At 43.0% G+C, this 14,480-nt stretch overlaps 1 protein-coding gene across 3 annotated transcripts in view; it reads left to right on the top strand.

Moving 5' to 3' along the window:
- The window catches only part of FCHSD2 (FCH and double SH3 domains 2), a 268,065-nt gene extending 257,210 nt beyond the window's left edge, over positions 1–10,855 (top strand). For all 3 annotated transcript variants that reach the window (XM_043482268.1, XM_043482267.1, XM_043482269.1), the window contains exons 15-20: positions 3,154–3,237; positions 3,358–3,535; positions 3,825–4,045; positions 5,812–5,941; positions 6,083–6,165; positions 8,706–10,855. In XM_043482268.1, coding sequence (XP_043338203.1) covers positions 3,154–3,237; positions 3,358–3,535; positions 3,825–4,045; positions 5,812–5,941; positions 6,083–6,165; positions 8,706–8,789 — 780 coding nt within the window. In that variant the 3' untranslated portion in view covers positions 8,790–10,855. The remainder of the gene's footprint in view (positions 1–3,153; positions 3,238–3,357; positions 3,536–3,824; positions 4,046–5,811; positions 5,942–6,082; positions 6,166–8,705) is intronic.
- Positions 10,856–14,480: the final 3,625 nt, after the last annotated feature.

Genomic DNA, 14,480 nt, shown 5'->3' with positions numbered 1-14,480 from the left:
TTGATAAGATAATAGAGTGTCCGGGAAATGTTAAACTCAGTGGTATGTGAGCATCAAACGTGGGGAACAGAGCAGCTGGAAGTAAAGATGTCAGACAGACCTGTAGATCGCCCCAAGGTTGGGCTTCTATCCTGGCTGAAGGAAGCCATTGCGTGTCCTAAAATCAGACTGGGCTTTAAAGTAAGGGAACCCTGGTCATGGTATAGATATTCCAGAGAGGGTAGACTAGAGTAGAGAGAAGCTTAACTATAAGCATAGTTGTGATTCCTATGGTCCAGATCAGCAAAGAAAGCCTAAATTAATCTAGCAAGAGCAAAGAAAAGCTAAGTTTAAGGATTTGTTTCAACAGCCTTAAAAATGCTTGTCACTTTGAACCTACTAGCATTTGTCCTAAGGAAATGACCCACAATATAGAAAAATATTCTGGGTACAAAATTTTTTTTCATCATAGTACTACTTTATAAGAGCAAAGTGAGCAGTCCAATAAGGAAATAATTAAATAAATTAACCATTCATGTAATATAATCATAACAGAATATTATGAGGATAATTGAAAAATTACATTTGAGGTTTTTTTTGTAAGAAGAAATGATACATCAAGAAAGTAAGATACCAAATTGTACTACCTTAAGATCTCGATTATACCTATTTCTAGCTTTTCTACAGTGAACATTTATTACTTTTATGATCAGGAAAAAGCATATTGTTTTAACAGAAAACAGGAAATTTAGAGAGGTGGTAGTGGAAACAGAGGGCATGGCTGCTTCTGGGGTTCTGGCGGTCACTGTGTATTAGGACTTCATGAGGTAGTATGTGACCATGTGTTTATTTAATAACCATTTACTGACCACTTGCTGTCCTGGTTGGGATAAGTGAGAAGAATTACCTTCCCTGCCTTAAAGAAGTCATTCTATTAGAAAGCCCACAAGTGCAAACAACTAACTTGAGTGCCATAGTAGTCAGTGTTAGAGGGATGCCCAAAGCCTTATAAGAATAAAAGGAGGAAAAAGCAACCAGCTCATTGTGGGTGGTCTTGGTATACATATAAGCCAGGCATCAAATCACGGGTAATAATAATAGCTACAATTTATGAATTCCTGTGTGCCTGGTCTCTCTCTCTGTCTCTCTCTCTCTCTCTCTATACACACACACACACACACACACACACACATATATTTCTAATCCTTTCACTAATCCTATAAGGAAGAAATTATCAACCAATCCATTAATTCAACAAATGTTACCTGAGTACCTTCCGTGTACCATGCTGTGCTCTTTTCTAGGCTTGGAGATACAGCATTGATCAACACAGACAGAAATCTCTGCCTTCATGGAGCTTATGTTGTAATAGGCATAAAAAAGAAAACTGAGGCTCTGAAAGGTCTTACAGTCACTTGCCTGTAGAAACAGACTGAAGCTGGACTTGAACTCACAGTAATCTAATTCCAGTTACCAAATGGGAAAGAGGGATCGAGGCCTCTTGGAAGGAAGGCATAGAGACAGTACATAACATGGTATATTCAGATACCAGGGATTAGTTTGCTGGGGCCAAAACATCAGGAGACCACAGGGTCATGCAAAGGACTTGACCTTGTCAAGTGAAAGAGTTGGTCACTGCTTAGGTATGGTATGATCAAGCTAGTATAACAATGCTATATATAGCACTGCTTATATTACAACGTTGGACAACTTGCATGGACCTTCATGACTTTTCTACAAGGACAGCAATATATTTAAAGGTGTTTAACTCTCCTGCTTTGCTCTCACACACATTGAAATCTGGTTGTATTGATAACCTTTTAAAAGTTTTGCCAGAGAATTAGGAAAAACATCTTTGTTATATAGGTGCCATTTTCTGGTATATTCAAGGCATAGTGTGGTTTCAGATTAGTGAAGAAATTCCGTTGGAAAAGCCATCAGAAATCAGTGGACTCTTTTTTCCTCTTATTTTGAGGTCAGAGGTAATCTGCTTAAAATTCTGGTCCTGAAGTATTTCTGTGATTAGTCAGCCATTTTCAATACTGATTTTCTGTCTCAAGTAGCTATTACAGCAATGTCCAGAATCTGGGTTTGATGAAATGTACATGCAGTGGGAAATGAGTCTTGGGAAATAAACCTTGCCTTATTTTTGCTTATGTAACTTGGAGATATTTTTATACTTTGAGACTGTGAGATCTGAAAAACTATATGGTCTTAACTGATAGTTTTCACTGATCTTGATACTTGGGGAAAGATTTTACAACTGTTCACTAAGAGCCAGAAGATGCCTGCAGATCCTTCCTGTTACATGTAACAGACAAGTCTCTTCAGGAAACAAAGTCTCTTCCTCTAACCCCTCTACAGAGTCCCTGAGAGTTTGCCCTCAGATTCTACAGCTTCACGGGCAGCATTTGGGTGTCCAATGCCAGTGGACTCCTGCTTTTATTTACTTTTAAAATAAAAAAAGTCACAGCAACTTCTGCAGAAGCACCCAAATGGATCAGCCCAGTGTCTACAGTTAAGTTGGAGCATAATAAATCCAAGCCTTGACCGATATCAATCATTTCTCTCCTACAACTTACTTCTCTTGGCCACTGTTTTACGGTGATTGGAGACCAATTCCAGGCACTGCTCAAGCTGTCATTCAATCCATATACATAGCTCTTTGCATTTTCACAGTCTGCACCTCCACTGTAGCCCTGTGGTGCAATTCTCATTCACTGCTTTTACCTTTGCCTGTGCTTCCCAAACCATCATGGTTCTGTGCTTATTCATCCCACACTGACCCCACCCCACCCCCACCCCCATCTTCCCGAGAATGGCGGGATTGTCATTTTGAAGAAATGGAGGCATCAAGAAGTTGAATAACTTACCAATAGATACATAAGCTGGAGCTGGAACCCAGGTCCCCTACTCCAGCAGAGTGCTGTGTTCACTGAGCCTGACTGCCTCTTGAGGATTCCGTTTCTCCAGTTTTTGTTGTGGCTTTATTTTGTTTAGTTTTTAAGTAAAACTTCACCTCATTATGATAGTTTTACAACACTCAAATTTTTATGTTCAATACGTTTTTCAAAATCATTTCAATATTTTGATCCCCGGTTTTTGTTATGATCAGTTCACATCTGCTCTTTATCTAACCTTTTTAATTTTGTCCATGACCATCCTACATTGCAGGCTTCTCAACCAGATGAGTTGACCATTGAGGAACATGAGGTGTTAGAAGTGATTGAAGATGGAGATATGGAAGACTGGGTAAAGGTATATTCCTTTGCTCATATCACCCCTTCTTGTGACATTTTCAGGAGTTTGTTTTGGTTCTTGTTGTACCCTGTCCAAATTGTGTGTGCAAACCTGTTTTGTCACATGTCTTTTACTCAGGCTCGAAATAAAGTTGGCCAAGTGGGTTATGTGCCAGAAAAGTACCTACAGTTTCCGACCTCGAACAGTCTGCTGAGCATGCTGCAGTCCTTGGCTGCCTTGGACAGTCGGTCACACACATCCAGCAATTCCACGGAGGCCGAACTCGTTTCAGGCAGCCTCAACGGAGATGCCAGTGGTAAAGACTGAAACAAGGCACTCTTTATTTGGTCACATTTGACATAAACCCTATTACCCTGGAGTCAGCCTTCAGTTGGTTAAAAACATGGGTTTATTCCCTTTCTGTAATGTATTTATTTGGCCACATGTATCCTGTACAGTAGAACCCTAGAGTTGCTTTTCAGTGAGCTTACAGCTCTGCTCATATTCCATTCGACACTCTTTTAATTGTCACTTGTGCATGGGGTGGTAGTAAGCGTTACCTGGTTGTCAGCGTTCTTACGGTATTTTTCTCTCTTGCTACCTAGTCTGTTTCGTGAAAGCACTTTATGACTACGAGGGCCAGACAGATGATGAATTATCTTTTCCTGAGGGAGCAATCATCCGAATCTTGAACAAAGAAAACCAGGATGATGATGGCTTCTGGGAAGGAGAATTCAGTGGGCGGATTGGAGTTTTCCCATCGGTGCTAGTGGAAGAACTTTCAGCCTCAGAAAATGGTGACACTCCATGGATGCGAGAGATTCAGGTGCACAACATGGGAAGAAAGCTGAATTAAAAGAGGTTTAAAGAAAATAACTTCCAAAGAGTCTGTTGACCTACACAGAAGTGGGCTGCGGTCTCAACCTCACCCTTACCACTCCCAATTTTTGGTTGCCAAGTTTCCACAAGACTGAATTTGGGAAGCAGAGACTTGTCAGTCAGGCTCTTGTGCAATGGCTATATTACACTTCACATCTCCCACATTTTGTTCTCTGAATTGAGGAACCAAAATACTAAACTGTGTGTGACCTACAAAAGACTGGTTTGGCAAGGAGAAAGAAAGAAATCGGAGAGGGGATGTATTGTCTTGGTGGTTAGTTTATACAGTAAAAATATTACCACCCCCTCTTTCTCTCCCTCACCATCAGAAACTCCCTGCCCAGCCCAGGTCCTGCTAGTCCGTTTCAGAGAAGTAATGAGACTGCCAGAGCCCCATGTACTCAAGTGGCCCAAGGCTTACTTCATAATAGCAAAACTTGTCTTTACGGAAAACTCCTAATTCAGATATGTCACAACAGGCCTGGCAGGTCCAGGACCATAAGGAATATGTCTGCCCATCGTGCTTGTACAGTATTATGACCACTGAACATGACAATTACAAAGCCTGGGGAAGTCAGAAACTCAGCCAATTATTTTATCTTCTCCGAAAAATACAACTTGTCCTTTTTTTTGTTCTTCACTGAATTGACTAATTTGATGTTTTCAATAGAACTCTATTTCAATAGAATAGAGTTCAATAGAACTCTAGAGAATGGTTTGACTTGGTAACTGTTTAATTTAAACTAAAATCAGTAGTATAATGAGATCTATAGAAGGAAAAAGTTAAATGCAACACAAAACTGGTGGTGGTGTGGTTATTCTAGGCTCATTTGCTTTTTTATTTTACTTTTTTTTAATTGTGAAAGGATGATAACATTCACAGGAGACTTGGAAAATACAGAGCAAGGTTGCATATAGTTCCTCCATGTATTACAATTAGTTTTTAAGTAGATAAACTAAGATTTTTAGATGGAATTTGAATATCAAACTCTCAAACAGTAGTAGAATGACTATACAGAGAAGTCGGATATAGTAGGCCTGAAAAGCACTGTGAACCAATTCAACGTAATTAAGATTTATACAATTTTCACACAATAGTAGAATACAAATTCTCTTTAAGTTCCCATAGACTGTAAATTAGGAGACACTGGAACATATCCAGGGACATAAAACAAGGTACAAAAATGTCATGGCCTAAAGGTATTGAAATCATACAATTTTTTCTCTTAGCACTGTGGAATTATGTTAGAAATCAATATCAAAAGATACTTAAAAATAACCCACATATTTTCAAGTGCAGCTTCCCAGGAGGTGCTAGTGGTAAAGAACCTGCCTGCCAGCGCAGGAGACGTAAGAGTCGTAGGTTTGATTCCTGGGTCAGGAAGGTCCCCTGGAGGAGGGCATGGCAATCCATTCCAGTATTCTTGCCTGGAGAATCCCACAGACAGAGGAGCCTGGTGGGCTACAGTTCATGGGATCACAAAGAGTCAGACACAATTGAAGCGACTTAGCATGCATGCATGTGACATTTACCAAGAGAGATTGTCTTCAACTTAGCCATCAAACTAGGCTCATTTGCTTCTAGTGAGGCTGGTCAGAAAAGTTAACAATCATAACTTAGCTCCAGAGAAAGGTAACTTGCCAGGAGCAGAGAAGCCAGCTGATCGCCTTCCTGAAGTGAGCACTGTGTAACCTCTGTTCCCTTTGCTGCAGGTCTCTCCTTCCCCCAAACCGCCCGGCTCCCTGCCTGCACTGCCGCTGTACGACCAGCCTCCCAGCAGCCCTTACCCCAGCCCAGATAAGAGGGGCTCCCAGTACTTCCCCCGCTCTCCTTCAGCAAACGGTAAGGGGTCTCCTGGGCATGTATCAAAATACACTTTGTTTCAGAAAGCCACGTGTTCATCTGAGGGTAAACAGATCTGAATTACCATCTTTATTGCTCAGCAACACAAATAAATTGAGCTTCTTTGATTCCCCCCCTTAGAAAACAGCTTCCATGCCGAATCGCCAGGATTCTCGCAGGCATCCAGGCATACTCCTGAGACCTCATATGGGAAGCTACGACCTGTAAGTCTCTTATCTAGCAGAGTAATAGAGTGCATAGTTCTTCCAGATTGAAAGTTAGAAATTAATGGAGCTCCATGACCCCTGTGTTGTTACTAATTCCTTCCATGCCAGGTTGCGATGGACTTGGGAAGTTAAACAGAGCTCTGGAAAAGGAAGGCTATAGAAATAAACACATCTTGGAAGGTCTAGCTTATTACGCTGGCACTTTCCTCACTGAGCCATGGTGAGATTGCCAGGTGACAGTTATGGAAAGTGTATTTAAATTATTACAGGCTCTGTGAGCATTAAAGCAGAAGCTTTTTTTTTCCCAGCAGGCGTTTACTGAGAACTTTTTATCCAGGCCTCCACCTGCCTCTTTGACAGACAGTGAGATGATATAAAATTCGTGCCCTTTTGAGTTTTGAGAGCTTCTATTCTCAAAGAAAATCTATTCTTTACAAATGATCACTTCTACCCACCCCTCACTCAGCTGCCATCGAATCCATCCCACCACCTCACTGTAAAACAGTTCTTCCAGGGTCATAACTTCCACATGGTAATCTAGTTATATTTGCAGTTTTATTTTCCTAGACCCTCTTACCAGCGTTTGACATAGTTCTTTGAGCCACTTATAACCTTTGTCTTTGTTCATCCAGCAGATACTGAGTGCCTTCTTAAGGACTTGGTTCGTGATCCTAAATGTGATAGGAAGCTGTTGTAAGATTGTAAGCCAGACAGTAATATGACCGATTGTGCATTTTTTAAAATTATTTTTACTTACTAATTTTTATAATTTTATGTTGACTGCACTTGGTCTTAATTGTAGCATGTGGGATCTTTGTCCCTGGGCATGGGCTTCTCTTTAGTTGCAGTGAGTGGGCTTAGTTGCCTTGAAGCATGTGGGATCTTAGTTCCCCAACCAAGAATCAAGCCTGCATCCCTTGAATTGGAAGACAGATTTTTAACCACTAGACCACCAGGGACATCCCAGCTGTGCATTTTTAAAACACTACTGTGGCAGCTAGGTGGAAAATGAGTGGAAAGTGACAGACTGAACATGGGGAGTTGTTAGGAGGCTGGAGCAATGGTCCAAGCAAGAGAGGACAGTAATGTGAACTAGTGGGGAAGAGCAGTAGTGCAGAGAAGTGGACCCATTTGTTCCACCACACTTTTCCTGGTCTGCTTTCTGCTTCCTGGCCTTCCTTTTCATTGACCTTTGAGGGCTTCTCTGCCTTTATCCAGCTCTGTTGATGCTTCTCAGGGTTCCGTCCACTGACTGCTTCCCTCTTTTTTTTTTCTTATTTGTTTGGCTGCGTCAGGTTTTAGTTGCAGCAAGTGGAATCTGTGTTGCATCGTGTGGGATCTTTGCGATGCACTGCATGGACTCTGTAGTGTGGGCTGCAGTGCACACAGGCTGCAGTAGCTGCTGTGTGCAGGCTCAGTAGTTGGGCACTCAGGTCGGCCTCTCAGTTGTTCCATGGCCTGTGAGATCTTAGTTCCCTGACTAAGGGTTGAACCCACGTCCCCTGCATTGCAAGGCAAATTCTTTACCACTGAGCAACCAGAGGAGTCCCAGGGCTACTGCTCTTAAAGTCGTTAAACTTACTCCTGAGTTATCTCATTTACTCGCAAGACTTTGATAACCGTTTATTTACTGACAACTCCCAGATTTATAACTACCTATCCAATCTCTTCCGTGAGCTTCAGATCTGTCGAAATCTTCATGTATATATAGCAAACCCCCAAAACTCAGCTAAAAACTAGTTAATTGTCTTCCTTCCCAGACATCATCCTTCTCCCATATTTCCTGTCCTGGTGAGTGGTACCCCCATCCTGCTAGTGCTCTGGCATCACTCGTGACACCTCCCTGACCCTGCCTTTCATGAAGAGTCATCACAAGGCCTGCCAGGGTTACCCAGAGATGACTGTCAAGTTGTCCCCGTCTACTCCCCCAGTTCCAGCCAACATCAGCTCTCTTTCAGACAACCACAGGAGGCTCCAAAACTGTCAGCCTGTGTTCTTGCCCTCCACCACTCTTTTCTTCAAACTTTTACCTGAGTCATCTTTTCACACATCTAATACTGCTGCTTAAAATCCCCCAAAGACTCTTCTTTGCCTACAGAATAAAGCTCAGATTTTTAAATATGACTTAATGAGGCCGTTCATGACTTACCCTAACCTGTCTCTCTAGTCTCATCTCTTGCATCTCTCCTTCCAAGACACGTTTAAAGGTTTTTCAGTTCTCCAAGCATTGCTCTCTCTCACTTCCAACTCTAGGCCTTTACTTGGGCCAAGATTTTCAGGACTACAAAGACTCTTGTGGCCATGAGGCTTTCAGCCCAGGGAAGAACCTGAGTCGTGAGTTTCACATTTCATCCAGAGCAGTTTGTCCTTCTCCTTCTCAATGTAAGAAGCTGTGAAAATTAAGTTGAAAGCACATGCCTAGAACATTTCTGAGAGCCCTCAGGTGCCCATGTCCTTGAATAAATGACTGGTCGGATTTCGATGCTTCAGCCACTGAATCAGGAAGCTGACTGACCATGTGATGGTTTCCTGCTCAGGTCCGGGCAGCTCCCCCTCCTCCTACGCAGAACCACCGAAGGCCCGCAGAGAAGATCGAGGATGTGGAAATCACACTGGTGTGATGATGGGTTTGCCTGTCCGTTACTGCTACAATCAAGGCCAGGCTTGGAGTTTGGCCAGTCTTGTTTTTTAGGCACCTTTGCTTGCATGATGATGACTCGAACAGAGCAAAAACAAGGAGGACTGTATGTGACCGGGTGGCCTGGTTGACACCTCCCACGTTTTTAATATTTCGTGCCTTTTTTTGTTGTCATTTTCTATGTCATCTCTCCTAGCACAGCACAAATCCTAGTGGGCCCTAGAAGCAGAGAAGGGGGACAGTCCTCTTGCCTACCAGGGACCCATTTTTGTATGAGACTCAAGACCAGGCCTCGTTCAGGGCACAGTTACAGAGATACTGATCATGTGCACTCGTACAGTATATTACTGTGGCCACAAGGACGTGGCAGAGATTCTCATCTTTCTTCAAGTGGCTTTGGCTTATCTGATTGAGTTTAATCAGATCATGTTGGCTACATAAGGAAGCGGTAGGAGGGATTTCAGGAGAGGCTGGCTCCTCCCCACAGTTGGTCCCCAAACTGAGAAACTGAAACCTTATTGGAAAAAAGTAGACTGCCCTGAGTTTAGCACTGATTGCAATAATGCACATCTCTTCCACAGCTAACAGATTTAAAACAATTAACAGTGTCCTTTGTATTAATATTTATGCCATTCATTTAGTATTAGCAGAGCTAACATGGAGGGGCTGAACTAGTAGCCGAATCTTGTCCATCACATAGACTAATAGAAAGGAGGCTGCAGCTAAAGCAGAAATGGAGCTTCCAGATCTGCAATGAGCTGACTTAGTGTTCTTTTTATATTTGGGTATTTTTTTCATCTTAATTTTTGCAGCATATACTATCATGACCAGTATCCTTAGAATTTGAATGTCTTGATAAAACTGGGGGCACATACTTGCCTTGTCAAGCTTCTCTACTGGGGAGGCACCTAACATTATTTTATTCCCAAACTAGTCCACTGGCCCAGACAGCCAAGTTGTGGCTGGCCCAGACCAGCAGCCACCCACCACATAGAATGCAGCTTCCCAGCTCCCACTGACCTGACATTTCCTTGGGAGGAAGAATCTGTGGCTCAAGGAGTAAACCAGCTTCCTATGAAGAAGGACAAAAGGATTGCATGGTGCAAATTGACAAGGAAAGGACAAGTTCTCCATGTCACAGGGAGAGCCAGGAGGAGCCTTCTCTGCAGACTAACAGGCCCACAGCAGTGGCTCCCAGAGGCCTCTGGTGGCCCTCCACCTCCTATGGAAGATAGGAAGTACATTACTTTGGGACTAAGGGATGTTTGCCAGTTGCTTTTTTTTTTTTCTTTTTTTTTTAAGAAATCAAAATTTTCAGAATTTAATCCAAAAGTTGTCTTTTGCTTTGAAAATGCCATCCCTCCTAAGACTCTCTAAAAACTTGAAATGCTCGCCAAATGTCCCCATGGGATTTTTGACCAGAAATAAGGTCATAGCTGAAGAAGTTTTCAGATAGTCATTTGATCACTTCAGTAACAGTACCCATTGATGAATTTTCTCTGTGATTTGAGGATTTTTTTTGGTTTTGTTTTTGTTTTTTTGCATTTCTTAACCTGTTGATCTTTTTGAGGTCTTTTTGTGTTTATCAAACTTATTCTTAAGTTTACAAAATAAATTAAAAGGGTGGGTTTTTTTTTAAGATTTTAAAGTTTGTGGACAAGTTAAAAATCTTCAGAGCACTTTAAAAATCTTCAAAGTGCTGAAATTGGGCAGTTCTTGCCACCCACTCTTGTATTCTCTCTTTAGCTAGCAAAATTGTCCTTGAATCTGGGTTTTCCACATTCTCAGAGAGTTATTTGAAATCTTTTGTTATATTTTAAAATATTTTTTGGAAGAGCTGCTAATTTTATTTTAAAAAAACAAAATTGTAAAAATATGCCTCCTTTTTAATAAGAACCCATCCCTCCAGGACATGTAACCCCGCGTCACAGTGCACAGGGCTGGGCTCAGAGGAGGCGCCTCTGTGCAGAAGTGCTTTCTTTACAGTGGCTGTAAAAACTTTGTATTTATTATGTATAAAATGTTGAATAATAAAAAAAATGGAATTAACGTTTTCTAAGTTTTTCTTATAAGAAGATTTGGGTAAACAGGCTTTTCCAAATAGACAGTACTGCTTTTAAAGACACTCTCAGGCCCTCCTTCAAATCTTACAACAGGTACGAAGAGAGGGAAGTACATTAACCCATCCAGGGGACAAACAGCCCTTCATGCCACCCTACCTGCCAGGGGTAATACCCTGAATGCTAGAGATAAAAATGAGTATGTTGTGGCCTTGGGCGTCAAGGTTCTCTCCATGGAGAAAAAAAAAAAAAAACATACCTGAGGACAGTACTGTATGATATGTGTTGGAAAGGAGAGACAGAGAATGTGCTGAGGGGGCTGAGGAGGGAGCCCCGAATCTGCAGCTGCAAGGGCCAGAAGGAGGCCACTGAGTCCCCTCAGATTGATGTGACTGCTGACTCCCAGGCAGTGGGCACTCTGTACTCCTCTGTCCTTTTCCTAAACCTCTACCCAAGGAGTCATAAGGCAAGAGAAGGAGATTTTACTGTTTCCAGGGGTGGCTGGAGGATTCCAGGTAGAAAACTGAGTCCATCTGGCTACCAGCCACCCCAGTGAGGACCACTGTTTGGGGAGGGCCCCCACAACCCTCCTCTTCCAGAGCTGGGCAAGTGTGATATGTAATCTTCCAGATGTTTTCTGTGCATAGAACTTACATGTGCCAACACTGCCTTTTCATATGTGAAATTATGTAATACATTTAGATTTACCTCATTCTTTCTGAAGGCAGCATTATATTCCATTGTTTGGGTATAGCATGATTTAAACATTCCTATAGTGATGGATGTTGAGGTTGTATCCACTCATTTGCTATCAGCTGAAATTAATACCTTTTTACCTAATTGTTTATAAATTTGTTCCAGTAAAAATATCAGGTAAATTCCTAAATATGTAATTTAAGAGTTAAAAATGTACATGTGTATTTAATTTTGTCATGCTGTGTGCTAAGTCGCTTCAGCCATGTCCAACTCTTTGAGACCCTGTGGACCATAGCCCACCAGGCTCCTCTGTCCATGGGATTCTCCAGGCAAGAATACTGAACTGAGTTGCCATGCCCTCCTCCAGGGGATTTTCCCAACCCAGGGATCAAACCTGCATCTCTTACATCTCCTGCGTTGGCAGGCAGGTTCTTTACCACTAGCACCACAAAAAGTATGCATAGATTTAATTTTGTCAGATGTTGCCAAATTGGCCTCAAAATGATTATATCCATCGACACTCCCACCAACAGCATAGAAGACAACGTGGACTTTGGACTCAGAAGGTCTGAGTTAAATCCTGGGTCCCACTTGACAGCTGTGGGACCCGTCTTCAGTGTCCCCATCAGAAACCTAGTAATGCCGTGTCTCCAAGAAGGACACGTGACGTGTGCAGCACAGGGTGGTCTTCCTCAGCATCACGGCCCCCCCTTCAGCACCTCCCCTGCAGAACTGTGCCTTGCTGTCCTTCCAGAGCTGTCATAAGGCCCAAAGGACGGAGTGGGTGTGAAAGTGCCTTACCATAAATATGTTAAAGGCTATCAGTACACATTAATATGTCCATCTTCTGTCTTCCGCTGCTAGTGAAAGCTGCTCACATTTAAGACTACCGTTGGTACCAGAGGCCTGGTCTATGACCAGGGGACAGAATTAAGCTGATTGCCTCACCCCTGTATCAGAGTTACACCAGAGCCTCCTTCATCATAGGAACTAAATGTGAGGCAGCCAAACCAGAGTCACAGCACATCACCTGAATCCCATTTCTCTATAAGCCATCCCACCCACCCCCAGCCCACAGCCACAGGCAGACAGAAATGAGTGGAAGGATATCCTGCAGCCCTGCCACCACTTGATGGATGCCCTTTCCACTGAGTTGCCACACCCCCCAGCTTTAAAAGAAACAGAATGAGATGATTTCCAAGGACTCATCCAACCTTTATGTTCCAGGTAAGTTCAGTTTCTAGATGCACAATGAGAACATTACACAAAAAAGTCACAGTATTTGAGAAGACTACTAAAACAGACTTCTCGGGATGGCCAGAAGTTGAAGATTCAAGCCACTGGACTCGCCACGAGACCAAAGCAAACTCCTCTGGGTTGTAATCTCACTGGGCTGCACCCTTCACTCACTGCCCAGGAAACCCAGCCAAAGCTTTCAGTAGTGAGGCAAGTTGTTTCTTGGGCCTCTGAGCAGCTCTATGACACAATCTATCTGAATCATTGCATTTAATTGCTCATTATGAAGCTGTTTTTCATGACAAAAATACAACCAAGTTACAGAAAGTTTACAAGGAGAGAGTTGTAATTTGTCCCCAAATCCTACAACTTAAGACAACCAGGATAAGTTTCCTCTTAGAAGCTGTTACCGCTTGATCTGTCAAGAATTAATTCCAGAGGGCATCTCATTCCTGGACCACTTTCCCCTGGTCCCACTGGCCAAAAACACAAATGCAATACTTCTGCCTCGTCTGTTTCAGAGAGCCCTGGTCTGGAAATACTTCACTGGAATGTTATCCCGAAACAACGGAAAGGAACACCTCTTCCACAGTGTGTGCTGAACAAATACACATGCTTCTTGTCACTCAGTTTCTTCTGTGAACAGCAGGGGAAGCACCTGGTCAAGAGGCCTGTATTCAAGTCCCTGGGCTACCTCACTTAGCTGTAACCTTTGACTCATCGCTTCACCCTTCTGGGCCTTGCTTTTCTCATCTGTAAAGTGGGAAGGAGAACACAGTACCAGCTTCATAAGACCCAGGAGAATCGAGATAAGATAATAAGATAATGCAGAGATAAGCTGAAATATTTTTGACTAGTGAATGTGCATCTATAAAAAGAAAACAGCCTATACCAGACTGTTTCTATGAAATATAAACTGTGTGAAATATGGCATTTCACATATCACAGATGGGTCCACACCTCATGCCACCAGGATTCCTCCAGAGAAGAACTAAGAGTCAGGACCACCTCCACTCAATCACTATTTGTCAAGTCAGCAACTTACTATCCCAGGCCACGTTCTGGTCATGGAGACACAAATGACTCAGTTCCCATTCCTGTCACCAGAGGGCTTATGTCTGGTGGGGGTGACTTGGGAACAGCAGTTTTAAGCCAAGGTGCCTCTCCCAGGACAGGGAGATAACCAGGGGCAGTAGGAGCCCAGGACAAGAGCCTCTGTCACTTCTCCCTCTCAAGCCTCAGGCTGGCAGAGGAGGTGGTACTCATGTCTGTACACCAGCCCGGAAAGAGCCAGGTCCCCATTGGTGAGGCCCAGAGCCATGGAGCAGGAAGAGTCTCACAGGTGGGGAAAATCCACCCACTGTGATTTGCCCACAGTCTCAGAAAGACAACTGGGAATGGAACCTGGAACCTGGAGGCCTCCAGAAGATGGATCAGCACCTCTGCAGAACCTGAGTCCAGTTTTGAGAAGTGAATCAGGAGCCTGGATTCTTATCCCAGCTCTGCTGGTTCCTCTCTGGACCTCAATCCGTATGCACAGCAAGGACAACAGTTTTGAAGGGTTTTTTTAATATTTATTTATTTGGCTGCATTGGGTCTCAGTTGTGGCACTCAGGATCTCTGTAGCATCACTCGGGGTGTTTTGCTGTGGCTCAGATTCCTTTGTGCGGTTCTCAGACTCC

Source organism: Cervus canadensis, chromosome 11 (assembly GCF_019320065.1).
Source record: "Cervus canadensis isolate Bull #8, Minnesota chromosome 11, ASM1932006v1, whole genome shotgun sequence".
In the NCBI taxonomy this organism is placed as follows: Eukaryota; Metazoa; Chordata; class Mammalia; order Artiodactyla; family Cervidae; genus Cervus; species Cervus canadensis.
Note: the sequence above shows the minus strand (reverse complement) of the source record. Positions and strands in the feature narration are given on the sequence as shown.